Source organism: Balaenoptera borealis (genome assembly GCF_965194805.1).
Source record: "Balaenoptera borealis genome assembly, chromosome: 5".
Taxonomy (NCBI): Eukaryota; Metazoa; Chordata; class Mammalia; order Artiodactyla; family Balaenopteridae; genus Balaenoptera; species Balaenoptera borealis.
Window position 1 is genome coordinate 67,545,245 of NC_138862.1, and position 20,134 is coordinate 67,565,378.

Here is a 20,134-nt window from a genome sequence, read left to right on the forward strand (position 1 = left end):
AGATTCAGGAATATTCACCTAATAGATAACAATGAGGTTAGTCAGAGAATCATGACAATAGATAATATAATTTGAATGAAAATGTTGGGGCCAACGAAGACCAACTTCTTACCAAATTCTTCAGAATATAGCTGAAGCCACTATAAATGTGTTAGTTATATTATTCCTTTATTAAATAAATATTAAACTTTTTTGAGTGTGAGGCACCATTAGGCTCTGACAATACAAAGATAATTAATGTATGAAAATAGTGATCAGGTGGAAATATAGAAAGGAAAAAAAATTGTAATTCAATGTCCTAATTGGCATACCTAAGAAACTTTTAACACATTAACTCTCAGATGCCTATTTTAAGGCTTAAAATACCTTGGAATTGATGAAGCAATACAGTTTATAGAAACCAAGTGACACCCAGGACCTCAAAGATGAGCTAAGAGAAGGAACAGATTTTTTTGTTTTTATTACAAAAGTAAAAGCACAAAAGTGAGTGACAGACTGTAAGATTTTATTCACAGACAGTATGATCATAGTTGTAGAAAATCCTAAGGAATCTACATAAATGTGCTACTAGAACGATTAGGTATATTTAGCAAGGTACCAGGAGACAAGATCACTATTAAAAGCAATTTTATTTCTACATACTAGTCACAGACATTTGGAAATTTAAAGTTAAAAATAAATACCACTTACCATCACATGAAATAACACAAAATATTTGAGCATAACTTATTAATAAAATATGTGCAAAAATAAAATAAAATATGTGCAAGATGTGACCACTGAAAAACATTTCTGAAAAAATTAAAGAAGACCTAAATAAATGGAGACATATCCCATGTTCATGGATTGGAAAACTCAAGATTATTAAGATGTGAGTTCTCTCTAAAATGATCTATAGATTCCGTGCAATCCCATTCAAAACACCAACAGGCATTTTTGCAGGAATTGACTAGCTAATTCTAAAATGTATGTGGAAATGTAAAGTCCTAGGATAGTAAAAAGTGTTTTTTTTTTCAAAGGAGAGCAAAGGAGAAGGACTACCTGATTTCATGACTGCAATAAAAAATGCAGTACAATAAAGCTACAACAACCAGTGCAGTATGGTGTGGGTCAGAGCAGACATATAAATCAATAAAATAGTCTAGAAATAGACCCTCATGTACATGGTCAAAGATGCCAGGTAAGTCAGTGGGGAAAGATTAGTCTTTTAACGATGTTGGAATAATGAGATATCCTTATGGAAATAAAATGAACCTCAATCTTTGCCTCACACTGTACGCAAAAGCAAATTTGAAATAGATCATAGACTTAAATGTAAAAGCTAAAACTATAAATCTTTTAGAACAAAACATAGGAAAAATCTTCACAGTTTGAGGTAGGCAAAAGTTTCTTAGACACATAAAGCACTAACCATAAAAAATTTTGATAAATTAGACTTCATCAGAATTAATATCTTCTGATCTTCAATAGAAGCCATTAATAAAATGAAAAGGCAAGTTACAGTCTGGAAGGAAATATTTGTAAAACACATATGTCACAAAAGACTTTTATCCAGAATATATAAAGAACTCTTAAAACTCAATAAGAATACAAAGACCCCACTTTAAAAGTGGGGAAGAGATTTGAATAGACACTTCAAAATGAAGATAAATAAAGATGTATGAATCGCACAAGAAAAGATGCTCAATAAAATTAGGCAGCAGAAAAATACAAATTGAAATCCCCACACACTTACAAAAATAGTTAAAATTAAAAATATTAACAATAACAAGTATAGACAAAGATGTGGAGCAATTGAAACCCATACATTATTTGTAGGAGTAAAAAAATGTTTCTTTCAGAAAACAGTTTACTGGTCTCTTGAAAAGTTAAAACACACTTTTTATATGATTCAGGAATTCTACTACTTTTAGGTATTTCCCAAGAGAAGTAAAAATATATGTTAACAAAAAGATTTGGATCAAAATGTTCATGACAGCTTTATTTGTAATAGTCCCAAATTGTCAACGACCCAAATGTCCATCAACAGGCTAATAAACCAAACTCTGGTTTATCTGTACAACACAAAATTACTTGACATTAAAAAGGAACAAAAGACTGATATACACAAGACCATGAATAGATCTCAAAAATATTATGCTTAGTGAAAGGAGACAGACACAAAAGAATACCTTCTATATTATTCCACGTACATGAAATTCTAGGATAGGCAAAACTAATCTGTAGTGACAAGAAGCAGATCAGTGTTTACATCCAGCCAGGGGTGGGGGTGGGGGTATATCGACTGTAAAGAGGCACATGGGCAAGCGAGCAAAAGTGGGGAGAAGAAGATGGAGAAAATGCAAGAGCCCTTGAAAACCTGGCAGCTCCTGGAAACACTAGGCTGCTTGGAGCCGCCTGGCCCAGGACTTCTCTACACAATAGATGAAGGATGGATAGGATCATTTGAACTATTCACCAAATTACCAAACCATTCCCCAAACTAAATATATTTTAGGCAGACTTAAAAAAGAAAGATCATGGTGTGGGGGATGGTAGTGAGATTAATGAGAACCACAATCACTTCCTTTTCCTGCTTTGAGTCATCTGAGCTCTGCAGCTACTGTTCTCCCGTTCAACTTCCCCTCCTTTCCAAGGACTTTAGTGATTCCCATCTGACCTTAAAGGTTGTCCTAGCCCACACTAGCCAGAAAGAATCCCAGAGTATTGGAGGCTTACTACTGGAAGGTCCTCTAGAGGTCTTTTTGATCCCAGTGGTAAGACTGGGAATCAGAGAGGGAAGTGACCTGTCCAGGATCACCTGGTTAGTTACTAGCAGAGACTGAGCTTTTATACCTCAGTAGCCTGGGTAAACGGGAGGGCAGTGGGTTTTTGTGTAAATGTCTCCACCATTTATTCTATCAGATATAGATTCAGTTAGGCTAATAAGGAAACACCCAGGGTCACCACATTTTACAACTCCAGGGGTCACCAGTCAGAGTAATATATACACTGGACTGTGTAACACAACAGTTCAGGTAAACGCCACTTAGGAAGAAGGAAGATCTCCATCTGTTTACATGTTTATTTTTAGGTTTTTAGGAAGAAAATCTGATTCAACTAATCTATATTAACAGGAAAGAGAAATAGCATTATTGAGCTGCTAAGTGGTGCTAAGTACTGCACTAGATTTTGCTATATGCTAGTTCACTGAATTCTAACCATACACCTGCCAGGTAGCTATTATTATCCCCATTTGATAAATAAATAAGCTGAGTTTCAGAGAGGCTGTATGTCTAACTCACACTGCTATTAATGGTAGAGCTGTGAATTGAATCTGAATCTATCTGATATCCAAACTCCAGCTCTTTCCGTAAGATCATGGCAGGGATTTAGGAGTCTTCTTTAAAATGTCCTACTCCTACTCTGCATAAGACAGGCACTGGGAGGGGAAAGGTACAAGGAGAGTTTGTATGCTTATCTTAACAGTTCTCAGGATACTAGGACTGAGCGGCCTTTTCTCAGAAAAGGAAAGACGTCTTAATTTGGGTGGCATTGATGAGCCTGCAGAGGAGCATCAGAGAAGCTTCCTGCATGACCCAATTCCATGTTTTTGCTTTCCAACTGCTTCCAGAATTGCCTACTTTCTTTAAATATGATATTCATTACAGTTACTTGAAATAAGTCATTTATGTCTGATTAAACAACACTGCGGAGTACTGAATATTATCAAATTGTATAAACATGTGCCAGGTTTTCATAGTATGTTGCTTGTGCCATGTGATAATCCACTGACACTTTTTAAAATCTAGAAGAAAATGAGGTAAAAACACTGCTGTTTGTGGGGGAGGGGAGTTAAAATGGAGCTTAAAAAGATTAATTTTGCCAATTTATTTACTTTTTAATTTTGCTCCTGTTATACTGTTTATTGCGTCTATTGGACATTCTGACACTATCCAAAGCAAACAGCCCTGGTTAGATGATCCCAAATAATCCGTGGATTATTAAAGAAGAGAGAATCTCTCAATCCTAATACACAATATATCCCACAGAAACCCCTGGATTTGTCTGTGAGTAACTTCCTTTTCTGTTATGGTATCAGAGTTTATTGTTTGTTTTGCTTTTTTTTTTCTGGTAAAATACTGGGTTATAATCTTTAAGATCCCTATACATCAACAGGTTTTCCAAGTGTCATATTTCTTCATATTACCATTCATGGCTTCCTACTTCTATTAAGTAGCCAAACACAAATTTTTATTTTAAAAGTCAATTAGACTAGGTATGGGACCTGATATTGTCCTCATTTTACAGCATTTATTCTGAGTTCTTTACCTTGACATTCTACTGAATCCTCCTTGGCCCATCAGAAGTCACCCTACAATCCAGACACACATTTATATTTATGTGAATAGATAGATAGTAAATGATACAAGCTCAGCACTTCCCTCTCTGAATTCCTCATGCCTTACTGACAGAAGAGAAACAGTTAAAATAATAGACACAGTTGGGGAAATATCAGAGTGGTTAGAAATAAAAGACAGATAATAGGGTTGGGGGAATAAGAGGAGAGACATGAAACAAATACACAATGACACCCAAAGGGACACATGAGGACAGACTGAAGGAAAAGCAAAGACACACAGACAGGAATTTCCCTCTTTCCTTCCCCCCTCACCTTCTCCTGAGTCTCCAAGTTTTCCTTGGGCTCTTCCCATACCTCTTTCCCTCCTCCCAGTCCTTTTGGTACTTACTTGATGTGCTCTGTGCGTCCAGAGCCCTCGATGGTCTTGGCTCCCCACCGTTGTTCCTTCTCAGAGATGTCATTCTACAAAAGACAACACTCAGCAATAAGTGATGGCAAGAAATGTGCCAGGCTGAGAGAGGCCACACAGCTGACACACATGCCCCCCACGTCCCCTGCATCAGCTGCTTCCGGCACTCACAGACTTTACTCAGACTCCTCTCTGTGCTTATCCCACCCAGGCCCCCATGTTAAAATTAAGCTGGTGAGCTCTGAAACCTCCCTTTCTACTCTGCATCCCTCAAACTTTCTTCTTTAGGTCTCCTACAACTTCCAAATTCCCCCAAATTATACATGTCCAGATCAAATCCTGGCTCACAGGCCAAAGGACACCCAGTTAACCTGTTCCCTCAGCATAGCCTGCCATAGTCTGTCAATCACAATGTCAAACTCCTCTGCACCTGTCTCCTTCCATCCTCAGCACAGGCTATCATGCAGGCCCCACTCATGACAGCAAACTGTCCTGCCAGGCAGTCCCACCATGAGGGCTATCCCAGTCCCAAACTTTTTCTAAGCCCCCTCAAGGGTTACAGAGTGGCCCACATGCCTGCCCACTGCCCTTCATTGTCCAAGAAAAGCTATTTCCACACTCACCACAAAGTCAGGGTCTGTGTCCCAATCATCACCCTGGGTCTCCACGGAAACAGATACATCATGACCTACTACAGACTTCCACATCTGAGGGTGACAGAAAATGGGAATGATTAGGTGAAAAAATCAAGAAGAGGGAAAACAAGAATGCTGAAGTCAATGATATAGCAGCCAAAGTTTCATGCTATTTTTTTCTTAGAAGAAAATAGAATCTGAGGCAAAGCAGATGGAAGTTTTAGGAAAGCACTTTTTCTCAGTTAGAGGAAGGGGGATGTGGATTTATTTAAGACAAACTAATGTGGCCTGGGCTCATTAGTCTGGACAGAAGTCATCATGAGTGTAGGTAATACTAAATAACCCGGGTGTCAAAATTGCTGAGATTCTTCACTTGTGTCAAGAGGCCAGCCAGCTAGTGGCTTGAAGAGGTAATCAATGAGGGATGTTAGAACACCCCTGGAATTACAGCATCATTTCACTCAGGTATCTACATATAACTTCTTTCACAGTTCTTGAGATATATATTTGTCCAGCTCTTGATAATGTGAACATCTACACTCCTCTCTACAACCTGCTAAACACCATTGAGAATTTTTCCAACCTCCACTCTGAGACTGGCCACTGCACAGCTGTGTGTCAGTAGGGGCACTCAGCTGAAATTCCTCAACTGAACAAGGCGTGGGGAAGCATTATTTGCTGAGAATAATTCATTTATTGTTCAATTTTTAAAAACAGTTTAGTTATACTTTGAAAGTAGATAGCTGGTTCAAAAAAGAGCATGCAATAAGTCCCTTGTTTTGAACATTAAGAATTATTTGACTTTTATTAACTAAATAAATGTTAAAGAAATATTTAGAGAACACCGCTTTGAGGGGGTGCCAAGCTGTTATTCCGCTAGGGCATCCCCAGTGTTTCTGCTGCCCTGCCGGCCCTGCACGAGGAGCTGCACAGGTGCTCTGCGTCTGTGGGATCCTGGATCTTGGTGTGGAGAGGAAACAACAGACAATGCTCATCTCTTCTGGTGCTGAGACTTCTTGACCCCGGTACCACTTGCTGGCTGGCAACTCCCTGCCCACCCTTCCCTGCTCAGACTCCTTCCCCACACTCTTTACTGTCTTTTAAACGAGCCCTTCTTACAACCACTCCTAAGACACTCCAGTCTCTCCAGAGAGGTGCTCAGACTCTCCAATTCTCCTTTCCACTTGAAAACTCCACCCTTCTCCAGCTCTTTGAAAAACCCCTTGGAAACCAGTCCAAGGGAAATCTGGGGGGTAGATTGGTTAACAAGATGCAAAGAGGACACTGGGGAAGTACGGACCGAGTCAGATGGACTGTGGGATGAGTCACTGCCAAGAGCAGCTCTGCCTTCCCCTGTGGGGCAACAGTAATGCAAGGGGGGCACGTAGATAAGACCTACGGTCCTGGCTCCTGGGCTGCTCCGCAACAAAAGGAGTTCACACAGAAAACTGGAAAAGAGAAGTTTCTGAAATATTCGTGAGCAATAAGGAAGCAGTGAGGACCGATGGTCCTGTCCTCTTTCTTGCTGTTCCTCCCAGGTCTCAGCTTGACTCTCCCATAAGCCTGCCATCCTCATGTATTTTTGAAACAGAGGGAAGGGTTTCTGACACAGAGACAATTTAGTATGCTTGAGCTACTGGCCGGAAATAGGGAAGCCAAGAGGTACTATATAGAGGTGGGAGACCAGAGAATAAGTCGGTGAGGCCTGGTGGCCAGCATATCAGGCACAATCGAGGGCCTCTTCTTGAGGCTGCCTGAGTAAAGTACACGGACAGAGAGTCAGACTACCCAGCTCTGTGGGAATATGGGTTAGGGAGTCAAAGTAGAGAGGGTATGTACTTATTTGCCAGGTACCAGGTTAGGCAATTTACAAATATTAACTTAAATAATTTGGTAAATCACTGAACATCTCTGATACTGTTTTTCCCAATGGAAAATAAATGGAGAGGTTAACCTTGCTAATTCATCAAGTCCCCTCCATTTCTAACATTCTGGGATCCTGTGACCCTACAATCAGAGAAACTAGCCCTAATCGAACCGCCATACCTTCATCTGGCACTTGGTTCTCAGCACTGGTGTACGCTAGCTACTACTACTTCCTGATCTGTTGCAATGTCTCCTGTGGGTTTTGTCTCTCTGCTAGACCATAAGCTCTCCAGGGACAGAGACTGTCTCATCTCCAGTGGTCCTCCTCCCAGCTCAGTGCCTAGGACCATCGGGCCTTAGAGAGGATTGTAGATTGTCGGCAGAAACCAGGGGTCCTGGATGGCTGCTGGATCGCATTCCCTGGGCTCCAGCGTCTCCCTGCTGTTTCCATCCCCAGATGCTTGTTATCCACAACCCCTCACACCCAGGCCGGCCTTCTGGCCATGAAAGGTTAGCAGCTTACTAGCAGGGACTTCACTTCTCAGCGAGGACGAAAAGCCAGGCAGAGTCCTCTCACTTCAACTCCTGTCCTGTGCTCCCCAACTTTCCCACTGCCCAGAGTACCCACCTTCAACCGTGCAAGCGTTTGCTCTAAGCTCTCGGCTCCTCAAGTAGACACTCGGCTCCTCTCTAGCTGCTGCCACTTCAGAGCAAGAAACTCTGAGCTGCTGCTTCAGTTCCGTATTCAGGTTTTCTGTCATTTCCTGCTACCCTGTCTTCACAGCTACTTCCTGAAGTTTGAGTCAGTTCCTTCTGCTGAGGCATTGAAATAAATAAGGATTAAATGCTCTGTGCTTACTCTTTTGCAAGGCTTTGAGGGTTCCAGAGGTCATAAGAAAGTGCTGCTCTTACTCTCAGAGTCTATAATCTGGTCAGGGGAGCAAAACATTCAACTAGAAAACACATAGAAGAATTCTGTACAACAGCATTTGTGTCCTAAAGAGGTGGACAACTGTATCTGTTTATATTGAAGAAATTTAGAGAATTTGGTATGGGCTGAAGGAATCAAGAAAGGTTTAATGGAAAAAATGATTTTTATGTGATTTTGAAAGATAACATTTAAAAAGAAAGTCACTTCCACATTACGCACAGTACTAAAAACTGGGGTTTGCATACAGTAGATGTTCAAATAAACATTGATCAATCAAATGATGGAAGGGCATAACTCATAGGGGAAAGGCAAGACATGGAGGGAGGAAAGTTCAGAGATTGTTTAGGGGGCAGTGAGGAGTGTGAGCTAATTCAGAAAGATTTGGTCCCAGGTAGTAGGAAGAAGTCTGAAAAAACTAGGTGGTACCAGATGATGGAAGGTCTCTGTGGTATTCTGTATTACTGTTCTGTAAGATTTGCTGCCCCTCCCTTCCCTCTTGAAGTCAGACTTGCTCAGGTGACTTTGTTTTGACCAGTGAAATGTAAGAAGTGAAACATCAAGTGAGACTTGAAGTGAGACTTCAAGACCAGCGCAAGCTTTGCTATGCTCCTTTGTCCGCTGCTTACCAAGTGTGAATGAAAAAAATGTTGCCTGTCATTATCAGTAAATAAAGGATGCTGCAGCTATCAAGCCACGGGTGATGCCTGAGGGGACTCAGGATGGGAAAGAACAGGACACTGGCCCTAGATAGCTAAGGTGCATATCAATGAGCCCAGACTCTTATCTCTTCCCATACACAGAAAATTCATCAACTTGAGATATCTGTTTTTCTTTCATTAACAGTAATCTTTTGAAGTTCCGACTATCTGGTCTTTGCAAAAACTCCTATATATCCTGGCTCCTCCCGTATCTCTTCAGAGCAGTCCCTCAGAGCATCTGAGAGGCTGCATCCCGGGTTTAAGTCCTCAGTTTTGTCTGCCAAATAAAACATAATTCTCAACTTTTAGGTTGTGCATTTTTTTCGCAGTAGACACAAGGCAACCTGCAACTCTCCAGAGTGGCTCCTCTGGCAGCCTAGGTCCCTGAAGTGAGAGGGTCCCCAACTAAGAATGACAATACAAGTAGAGCTCCATCCATTGTGTGAGGGACTTGGGAGTCTTTGACTAAAAAATAATCCTAAAAAATAATTGCTGTTTTAGCTACTGAGAATTTGGGGGTGTTTGTTACTCTATCTGACCAAGCCTCTCCTAATCTTGATTGACATGGAGTTCTGACCTGATTTGCTCAGTTGTGCGCTCCCCAGTGGATTCAAAGAGATAATGGATGAAATTTGTCCAAGATACAGAGGAGGGGATTTCTGCATTAGGAACGTAAGACTTTAGTCACTTCCAAATCTAAGGATTCTATGCTTAGCATGGAGATCAACTGATTATTTCTCCTACTTCATAACCTATTTATTATGGCAGCACCAAAATTATTTTAAGGAAGAGTAAATTTGTAGAAGGAAAAAAAAATCTTTTAGAACATTTTGAGTCCTAATTTTGGGTCAAAAATAGAAATGATCAGACCAGATATTGTGATACACCATCCAGATACAGCTGTTTAGAGAAATCATAGAATTTAATCATAGATGACGAGAAAGCCCATCTTGGATAACAAGATGTGGTACATATATACAATGGAATACTACTCAGCCATAAAAAAGAATGAAGTAATGCCACTTGCAGCAACATGGATGGACCTAGAGATTATCATACTAAGTGAAGTAAGTGAGAAAGAGAAAGCCAAATACCATATGATATCACTTATATGTGGAATCTAAAATATGACACAAATGAACTTATCTACGAAACAGAGACAGACTCACAGACATAAAGGACAGACTTGTGGCTGCCAAGGGGGTGGGGGGGAGAGGGATGGGAGTTTGGGATTAGTAGATGCAAACTATTATATAAAGAATGGATAAACAAAAAGTTCCTACTGTATAGCAGAGAACAATATTCAATATCCCGTAATAAACCACAATGGAAAAGAATATGAAAAATATGTATAACTGAATCACTTAGCTGTACAGTAGAAACTAACACAACATTGTAACTCAACTACACTTCAATAAAATAAAATTAAAAAACAATCAAGTCCATCTCTCCTTAGCAACTGTCCCAAGTTGACTCTTTTCTTTTGTTTTTTTTTTTGGCTGCACCGTGTGGCATGCGGGATCTTAGTTCCCTGACCAGGGATCAAACCCGTGCCCCCTGCATTGGGAGCACAAGTCTCAACCACTGGACCGCCAGGGAAGTCCCCCAAGTTCACTCTTGATGAGAGGCAGTGAGACATAGCAAGCATGGGGCCTTAAAGCCAGATAGACGTGGTTCAATTTACTTATTGCACCTTGAGAAAGTGAGCTAGCATTTCTCAAGCAGTGACTTGATATAAACACATCATAATGCCCATCCTGCTTTCCCCCTATGAGACTTCCCTTCCCCCACTCCTACCCAGAGGGATCCCTAGGGACAAAATGTTTTCAATATGCACCAGACAGTTCTCCCAGGCCCAGGCAAAAACCTGCATGAATCTCATGCCCTAAGGCCCAGCTTGTTTGGTTCAGTATTAGGATGGAATTTCCTTACTCCGCTTCACCACCCTGGGGTCTAGCAGCTAAGGCTAGAAGGACGCAAGCAGCCAGATGCTGGCCAGTGAGAATGAAGCCTGGATATGCAGAGCTTTCTACTCCTATGGTAAATTCCTGGCTACTCCATCCCTACTTCCTCTATGTACCTTCCTCTCCTCAGCATGCAAACACATATATGTAAGCAACTGTGTATACATGCATTTACACGCCACCACAGTATTTCATTCTGAAAATAATTTTATTATTTTACAGTTGTTCAGGAAAGTTCCTGGGTTGCTGTGACCATGATTTGGTCACCACAGAACAAAGGATTAGAGCGGATCAGTCCGTCCACCAGTTTTCTCTCTCCTCTCTGGGTGGTGAGACCAGGCAGGGAACATGTGCAAAATGAGAAAATAACCAACGGGTAAGGGTTGGAGAAAGGAGAGGTGGGGAATAGGCACAAATGGAATTCAAAACCCGGCTGTCATTCTCAGGCTTGGATTTAAATATTTTGTCTTCTCTGTAATCTCCTTCCATTTTCCTCAGCTCTCTGTTACCGCAGAGGGCAGATGACGACGCAATGAGAAACTGGAATAACTGTCACCAACAGCAAAGCAGCTTCGTACTTCAAGCGGCTAGGAGTGGTTGTCACACCAGTCAGACCTCCCTGGCTGGCAGTCAGTGCCTCACCTAGGACTGGTTCCTAGTGTACTGTCTTAGGGCCCACATTCGAGGCTTATTCAGATAACACACGAATGACAAGAATTGAATCCCACTGTCCACAGCCAGTTCCTCTTGCCTTTCAGTGAAAGGAAAGGCACAGGCCACTGAATACCTTAGTACACATGTGATCAAGGGATAAGCAGTGGGATCCTCACCCTATAGTCCAGGACCATGACTCTCACTCCAATCATGTCTGAACAGCCAGGGAAAGAGACGCCGTCCTCCCCTGTGATCCAACAGCTAAAAGCCCTGGGGAGTTCTTCTATTCTGGCTCCATTTTGCCAGAGACCTAATTAGATATCCTATGAGATAATGTTCCCCAGAACACTCCCCCTGCCATTGTTTATGGCAGGTTCAACTTCCCTCTGAAGCAGGAGAAAATATAAGGTACATGAGACAAAGAAAGTATCAATCAAAATGATATTGGACTTCTGATTATTAGGTTTATTGGAACCATCCTCCTGGCTGAAAGACATTCCTCAGCATCTTTCATAGGACCATAAAAGATCAGGGCCCTGAAAAATCTGAACAAATACTGGGCTCAATAACCAACTATGGGGCCTCCTCAGATTATGCAGAAGTGTCAGGCCCTGGACAGTAGAAGAAAGCAGACTCACTGGTCCCTGCAGCTCTAACCTGTGCTCATATCCACCTCTGTTTTTGCAGGCACTTTCTGTGGAGAGTTGGAGAGAGGACCTGTAAGTGGGAAGATTGTTCCATTGGAATTGATGGTTTTGATGCTAGAGGTGAGGGAATTCCAAGTTCTGAGGGGAGTGATCCAAAAGGTGAGAACTAGGTTTACAGATGGCCTGTGAAACATAGAACGAGTAGGACATGAACCATCAGAAAGTAGATGGCTGCCAGCAGTGGCACCCGTGTCCGGGAATGACATAGCGAACGCAGGACCCGCTTCCAGCCAGCACCACTCCGGGTCTGAAAGGAAAATTTGAAAGTCAGAGAGTTTTGCCCTAAAGAGATCTGTCCCTTTCCCTTCTCCAACCACTGTAGAAAAGAGGTAACCTGAGAGAAAGCCCCTTGGGGCCAACAACTTGGCAGATTCCACTAGTTTCTTCCAACCTTCCATACCCTTCCAGTCTCAGGCCCACATTCCTTCTCCTTGACCCCTTGCCCTCAACACAGCCAGCCCTGTCTGAGAGCACAGTACCCTCTCTTTATCCTTCCCCCTTCTTACCCTTCGACAACTGTTGCTTGTGAGATCTATTAACAGTGCCTGCTCCTGGGAGCCACAGGAGCCAATGATAGGAGACCGGGCAGAGTCCCATTCACCATGCTCCAACCTGTGTTGAGAAGAAAAAGAGGCATTGGTCCATGGCATGAGAGGCTGATGGCCTTCTTGTCATGTGATGCAGGGTAAGGGACTTGCAGCAAGGGCTGCTCCCACGGCCCCACCCCCATGCAAGGAGTGTAAGGGCAGACAGATTTCTTTCAGCAGCAGTAGAGATGGTAATAATTACCAGGAATTGACTGCCCACTGTGGATCAGATGCTGGATCACGTGCTTTACATACATCTAATCCTCAGGTTTGAGGTTGGTGCTATTATCTTCAAAGTAAGGCTTAAAGAGGTAAAAGTACTTTTCCACGGTGGCACAGCCAGTGAGATGTAGAGCTAGAATTCAAAGCCCAGGTGTGTCTCTAAACCTCTGCTATACCACACCTGAGTCAGAGAAGCTCATTAATTTTTTTTCCATTTATTAAAAGCTAATAGGCAAAAGCATCCAAGAAAGATTTTTGTGGGGTTCTTACAATTAAACTGAACTGGCAGCCTCTACTGCTTTCTGCTTCATTTTTTGCTGATTTGCTTATTTATTTAATACTGGAACTTCTCCATTTAATGAAGAAGCTGCCTTTAACCACTCAATGGTTTCTCACAAAAATGAGAAATGTATCAAGGGGCTGTGAGTAAACACAGCACACACTTGATCAAGCATTTGCCTAGAGGGATGCACTTTTTTTTTTTTTTTATGTATTTGTTTATTTATTTTATGGCTGTGTTGGGTCTTCGTTTCTGTGCGAGGGCTTTCTCTAGCTGTGGCAAGCGGGGGCCACTCTTCATCGCGGTGCGCGGGCCCCTCACTATTGTGGCCTCTCCCGTTGCGGAGCACAGGCTCCAGACGCGCAGGCTCAGTAATTGTGGCCCACGGGCCCAGCCGCTCCGCGGCACGCGGGATCCTCCCAGACCAGGGCTCGAACCCGTGTCCCCTGCATTAGCAGGCAGACTCTCAACCACTGCGCCACCAGGGAAGCCCAGGGATGCACTTTTTAATCGTGGTGGGGAGGATGGAACTCTACTCCTGATGTTTCCTCCATGTGAAGGGATGTCCATTAGCCTAAAACTCCTGGACTCTCTTGGCAGGGCCCACACTTTTCTCCAGGAGAGAAGGAACACTTCAATCTGATTTGTGAGCCTGGAAAGAGAAACTGAACATGCCCAGCCTAGCTCCATCCTGCCTGTTCTCCTCATGAGAGCCAGGCTGGCTGCACAGGAACCCTTCTGTGTCTGTTCCTCCATAAGATAAGCTTTTCAGGGGCAGCCTTGATGCGGACAGAATGGTCTGGTACCACGTAGGTCCGTCTGTCACCTTCTGTAGGCTAGGCTGAGGAAGGAGGAGATGTTTATAAGTATTGGTGAGCTGCTTTTAAATGGCAAGTCCGCTGAGTTCCACAAGCACTGCAGATTGCGTGTGAGGTGCTAACATGACAACGGCAGCGCCAGGCCTGGGAGGCAGTGCTTGATTAGCTGCCTCAATTTCCATTCTGCATCAGGGCCAAAGAGGGAATTGTGGAGGGGCTGAGCTTGGATTAACATGGCTTGTCTTGATCCTACCCTCACTACAGCACCCATCTCAGGATGAGAACTAGATCCTAATTAGTCCCAAGTCTGGCCACTGAAATGCACATGAGTATGATCAGAAAGGGTGAGAAGTGAACAGAGGCTGTGTCCCTCGGCCCTTTACCGCCTGATCTGCTCCTCGGCCATGGAGAGGGCAGCCTCAGCAGCCACTTTTTGGTCTCGTTCTTCTTCCAGCAGCTTCCTCAATTCATTCACCTCCTGTTTAGTGTTGCACAGCTGCTGCTGGGCTTCAGAAAAGCTTCGGGACAAAAGGAGAACAACAGCATCACTAGATGCAGGACATAGTTGCTGATACAAGGGATCCGAAGTCTTCATAAGGTTACAAAGCATGAAAATTTACAGAAGACTGTACAAACACAAAGAATATTTTAAAAGCATACCTGTCAAGAGATGTAGGAAAATCTCTTAAAGCTGTAGGAAATGCTTTAAGAGATTTTAGGGACTGACTGAATAGCTTTCATTTGAACACCATAACGTTAGTAAGGTGTGTGTGTGGCAGGGGGGGTTGCTGTATGAACTATTCACACACAATTTGTTATTAGAATTGTCACTTTTTAATCCTCACATTAATTCTGTGAGGCCAGTAAGATAAGAAGGCATAGTAAATCCATACAACGGACTCCTGTTCTAACTCGATGACCGCCCAATTTCTGCAAACATAGCACACGCTCCGGGGTTGAGAACTCCTCCCCAACCTTAGCTGTGGCTCCCTCAGTTCTTCAGGATCACCCTTCCTGTGAGCTCCATTCTTTTCCTGGGGAGCTCCTGGAGCAACATCTATATTCAGTGGTCCCTAGAAGAAGAATAAGTTTAGTAATTCAGTGATGAAAGCAGTTTAGAAACTGTGCTTAGGCAAACTGAGAACTCACTTAGGCATTGGAGAGAAAGAGAAATGTGGAGAGGAATACCTCCGTTATCACTCTCTTCAAGTACAGATTTAGAGTGAGAATCTTTTGTTCTAATAGATTAATCTCCTACATAAAACTCTTTATTAGATTTTCCTTCAGATTCTCATTCTTGAATCTCTCCTCTTAAAAGTTTAAAGGCTTATCACTGAAATCTGCTTTCTTCTAGTGGAGGTTCATGTACATTCCAGAAGCTACTCTGCTCCTTCCCTTATTCAACAACTCCTCCCCAACCCCTCCTCTTCCTTCCATGTCCTATTCACCTCCACCCTAACTCTCAGTCTCCTCCAACTTCAACAACCTCTCCTCTCCACTGCTGTCAACAGCTCTGCCTATTTTGTTTCTCAGGTCCAAATCTTCCTACAGCTTTCTTATTACTTAACGCAAAAAGCCTTCCAAAAGCCTCAGTCATCACTGTTTCCCACTCACTTTTTGATTTCTCTCCCACCACCTCTCTCATCTTTTTCCTTCTAATCCATTCACTCTTTTTAAAAATTAATTAATTAATTTATTTATTTATTTATTTATTTTTGGCTGAGTTGGGTCTTTGTTGCTGCACGCGGGCTTTCTCCAGTTGTGGCGAGCAGGGGCTACTCTTCGTTGCGGTGCACGGGCTTCTCATTGTGGTGGCTTCCCTTGTTGCCGAGCACGGGGTCTAGGCGTGCAGGCTTCAGTGGTTGGGGCTTGCGGGCTCTAGAGCGCAGGCTCAGTAGTTGAGGTGCACGGGCTTAGGTGCTCCGCGGCATGTGGGATCTTCCCGGACCAGGGCTCGAACCCGGGTCCTCTGCTTTGGCAGGCGCATTCTTAACCACTGCACCACCAGGGAAGCCCCTAATCCGTTCACTCTTTAGTTTTTCCTGGACCTTATTCCTCCTCTCCTCTCCTCTCACTGTCTCCATCACACCTAATGAATCCTCAGCCTGAAGACATCCACCTCTTTGATGCTGCATTTTACGCTTTATCATCTGCACTCAATTTCCCAACACTTTTCCCGGCCTCTCACCTTCTCACTCACCACTTGCAGCTCTTGAACCTGCTTCTCCAGAACCGCGCAGTGATTGAAAAGGTCGCTGTAGTGCTGCTGGTTCTCACGGAGACTCTGACTGGTGTCACAGAGCTGAATGGAAAGAGTATTTTTCTCTTCCAGCAGTTGAGAGAACTGAAATAGGAGAGAGGATGAGCACCAGCCCATAGGACTGTTTCACTAGTTTCACTACGAGCAGTGTGTAGGCAAGCTGTCCTGAGTCTTAAGGATCTAATTTTTTTATGCAAGACCTTTCTTTCAATAATAGCAAAAATAGCACTGTGTTCCTCCAACGTGAGAAAACTCAGAATTTTTCAACTGAGAAAGGAAGACAATTCTGGAAGAGTGGTAAAAAACTTTATTTATGGTGCCTAGTACATTAACTGAAAAACTAGGAGGCAGAAACCCAAAAGCAATCTCACAGGATAGGCTAACCGAGGCCTGTAAAAGGAGAAAGGCAATAGCTTCGGTCCAAGTTGAGATTACTAATAAATGACTATAATCCTCAGAGCTCAATATGGCTGGAGACAGAGCTATCACCTAAAAATTCATACAATAATATTCCTGGGCAGATTCTTCAATGCTGTAGAGAGTTACAAACTACCGAGAAAGTAAAAATGATAACAGGTGGTAAGAGGGAGAAACAGAATAAATCCTACTATGCTTATGTATGTAAGAAACTATATTGGGAGCATCAACTCAGGGGGAAGCATTTCAGTTACTCAAGGCAGGGCTCTCCTCTACTGCAAGAGTAACAGGTAGTAATTCAGTCTTCCCTTGAATGTGTCCAGCAGCCCAAGCCATTTTTTACCATGTCAAAAACAGATATTTTTCTTTTTCATATTGAATAAAAAATTTACCCATTGTAGCTTCTACCCAATGACTTGAATTCGGTTCCCCTGGAACTATAATTCTAATTCCTCACTTGCAGGCTGTCAAATTTTAAGTTTTAGTTATGATTAACATCCAGATACATTAACAACCACAGAGATGTCTCTCTGAAGTACTTTTGTTGGATAATGTACATTATGTGAAAGGAAACTGGTGTACCTGGCTGCACATTCAATCTTCTCTCAAGTATTCTTTTTTGTTAAGTATTCTGGGTTAATGTTTGTGTAAAAAAGTTGAATCAACATTTACAGGAGAAAGGATAAACAGTTTTTTAGAGATACTCTGACTGGGAAGGACATTTAATGCATATGGAAAATTAGAACAAGAAATCCATGTGGTATAACAAAAATATTTGCATAGCCAGAATGAAAAACACAACAAATAACCTTACCTCTAAAGAGCAATTTTCAGTTTACAAAGCACTTTCAAAAGTATTATCTTATTTGAGAGAGTTAGAGGAAGAACTACTATCTTCACTTACAAATGACAAAAAAGAGATGAGTGGTGACTTGTCCAATGTTATGTGGCTAAAAGATGGCAGGCCAGGACTCAAGTATGGCTCTTGAATCCAAGTCTAGAGCTCTATCTGCTTTTTGATGGTGTCCCATCTGAGAATTCAGCAAGGGAACTTAAGTAGGTTGTAGGTTTTTTCAGGGCTGGGAACGGTTAGTAAAGGAAAGAATATAAATGTTTAAGAAGCAATACTAATTGGAAAACAAAGGTAGCTGGGTACAATGACAACTACTGGGTTCTGAGACAGGGAGTAATATGGTCCTCTCCTAATATAGAAGAAAGTCAACTTCCCTGGCCACAGTAAGCAGCCCAAACCACACCAAGAAAAACCAAACAAATAAATGAAAAAAACCCCCCCAAAATCACTCAGTGTTGAAAAAATCCAACACATTTTTCTTGGAAGATCTAGAGGAGAAAGGGGAGACCAGTAAAACTCACTGGAAGCAAAAATTCCCATAACTGAAGAAGTCTAACTGCTTTTAAGCCACCCTCATACAAACCACCTTTTGTAATGTCTGCACTGTTCTGTCTAGGATAGACATAGATCCCTGTAGTTTAGGGGTTGGCAAACTATGAGCCAGGGCCTACTGCCTTTTTTTTTTTTTTTTTTTTTTTGGCTGTGTTGGGTGTTCATTGCTGCGCATGGGCTTTCACTAGTTGTGGCGAGTAGGAGCTACTCTTCGTTGCACTGCACAGGCTTCTCATTGTGGTGGCTTCTCTTGTTGAGAAGCACGGGCTCTAGGTGCGCGGGCTTCCATAGTTGTGGAGCGTGGGCTTAGTAGTTGTGGCGCGAGGGCTCTAGGGCATGCGGGCTTCAGTAGTCGTGGCATGCGGGCTCAGTAGTTGTGGCTTGCAGGCTCTAGAGTGCAGGCTCAGTAGTTGTGGCGCACGGGCTTAGTTGCGCTGCGGCATGTGGGATCTTCCCAGACCAGGGATCTAACCCGTGTCCCCTGCACTGGCAGGCGGATTCTTAACCACTGCACCACCAGGGAAGTCTCTGCCTTTTCTTTGTAAATGAGGTTTTATTGGAACATAACCACCCCATTTGTTTATGTGTTATCTGTGGTTGCTTCTGTGCTACAACTGCAGAGCTGAGTAGTTGTAACAGAAATGGTATGGCCTACAAACCCAAAATATTTATTGAGTCTTTAAGAAAAAGTTTGCTGACCTCTGCTCTAACTCATAAGCTACTGTATTTCATCATATCTATAACTGGAAAAACAGAATAGGAGGGAAAAATAGAGACTACATGATACCAATAATCATTCCCCTCAAGTTTTTAAGTTTTAAGTTTCATGTTTTAAGTTTGCATTACATACAAATATCCAACCATGCTGGCAGAGATACATATAAAATCTGAGCATCCATGGAAAGAATTAGGGCAGTGGCTTGGAGAGGAGACATTCTATGCTGACAGCCCATCTACTACCATCCCATGCTAGGACCTAAGAAGCAGTCCTCCTAGCTAGCTGGGACCCATTTAGAGTGAGGCTTTAATATCACCAAACAATTAGCTCCATGAGCGGTCACTGTGTATCCTCAATACCTAATGTATGGCCAGGCTCACAGAAGGCAGATAATAGTTATTTGTTTTTGATGAATGATGAATAAGTAAATGACCAACCCTAGGGACGGAGATGCCTCCTTACAGCTGATTTCTAAAGGAAGAACTCTTTCTCACCCAGAATGACAGTGATCTAAAGCAGTGTTTCTCATACTTTAAGTGGTATGTGAAGTATATCTCAATAAAGCTGTTAAAGAAAACATAACTTTGATAATGACCCAGAACGCAGTATATAAATATAAGTAACTGAAACTAAAGTTTCTCAAAACAAATTATATTCTTTATTATATATTACATAATACATATTTTCAATCTCTTTTACTTGTTTTATAAAAAAAACTATATGCACTATTTGTAATAGCTCTAAACTGGAAAACCCCAAAAGTTCTTTAACAGCAGAACAGAGAAATTGTTATATGCCTACAATGTAATAAATACTACACAGCATGAGAACAGAAAAATCACAGTATACATAACAACATGGATGAATCTCACAAAATAAATGAAGCAAACAAAAGAGAAGATATGATCCATTTATACGTAGTTCTAAGGTGGTGGTAGTGAATAGAAGACACAAGGGACTCCTGGGGTTCTGGTATGTTCTGATTTTTGATCTGGGTGCTGCTTATACAGGTGTCTTCACTTTCTGAAAATATACCATGATGTACTTGTGATTTGTGTGCTTTTCGGTGTTTTACTTCAGTAAAACATTTACATGAAAAATGTTTCAGTTGCTGTCCACTAAAATGACCTCATCATCTACTAATAGCCCTGAATTGCAGTTTAAAGTACTGTCTGGAAAAGACAAATGCCCAGAGTGATTCACAGTCTAATGTTCAGGAGG

The 20,134-nt window shown here is 42.2% G+C and overlaps 2 protein-coding genes across 14 annotated transcripts in view; both read right to left on the reverse strand.

The window, feature by feature from the left end:
* Positions 1-10,942, reverse strand: part of HCLS1 (hematopoietic cell-specific Lyn substrate 1) — a 50,469-nt gene extending 39,527 nt beyond the window's left edge. For both annotated transcript variants that reach the window (XM_082394939.1, XM_082394938.1), the window contains exons 1-3: positions 7,881-10,942; positions 5,375-5,458; positions 4,731-4,804 (exon numbers count right to left, since the gene is read on the reverse strand). In XM_082394939.1, coding sequence (XP_082251065.1) covers positions 4,731-4,804; positions 5,375-5,458 — 158 coding nt within the window. In that variant the 5' untranslated portion in view covers positions 7,881-10,942. The remainder of the gene's footprint in view (positions 1-4,730; positions 4,805-5,374; positions 5,459-7,880) is intronic.
* Positions 10,943-11,034: 92 nt separating this feature from the next.
* GOLGB1 (golgin B1) overlaps positions 11,035-20,134 on the reverse strand; it is an 86,533-nt gene continuing 77,433 nt past the window's right edge. For 6 of the 12 annotated variants that reach the window (XM_082394819.1, XM_082394827.1, XM_082394826.1 and 3 more), the window contains 5 exons: positions 16,302-16,457; positions 15,089-15,186; positions 14,497-14,631; positions 12,713-12,818; positions 11,035-12,453 (listed from right to left, as the gene is read on the reverse strand). In XM_082394819.1, coding sequence (XP_082250945.1) covers positions 12,319-12,453; positions 12,713-12,818; positions 14,497-14,631; positions 15,089-15,186; positions 16,302-16,457 — 630 coding nt within the window. In that variant the 3' untranslated portion in view covers positions 11,035-12,318. The other 6 variants (XM_082394829.1, XM_082394828.1, XM_082394825.1 and 3 more) reach the window with 3 other exon arrangements.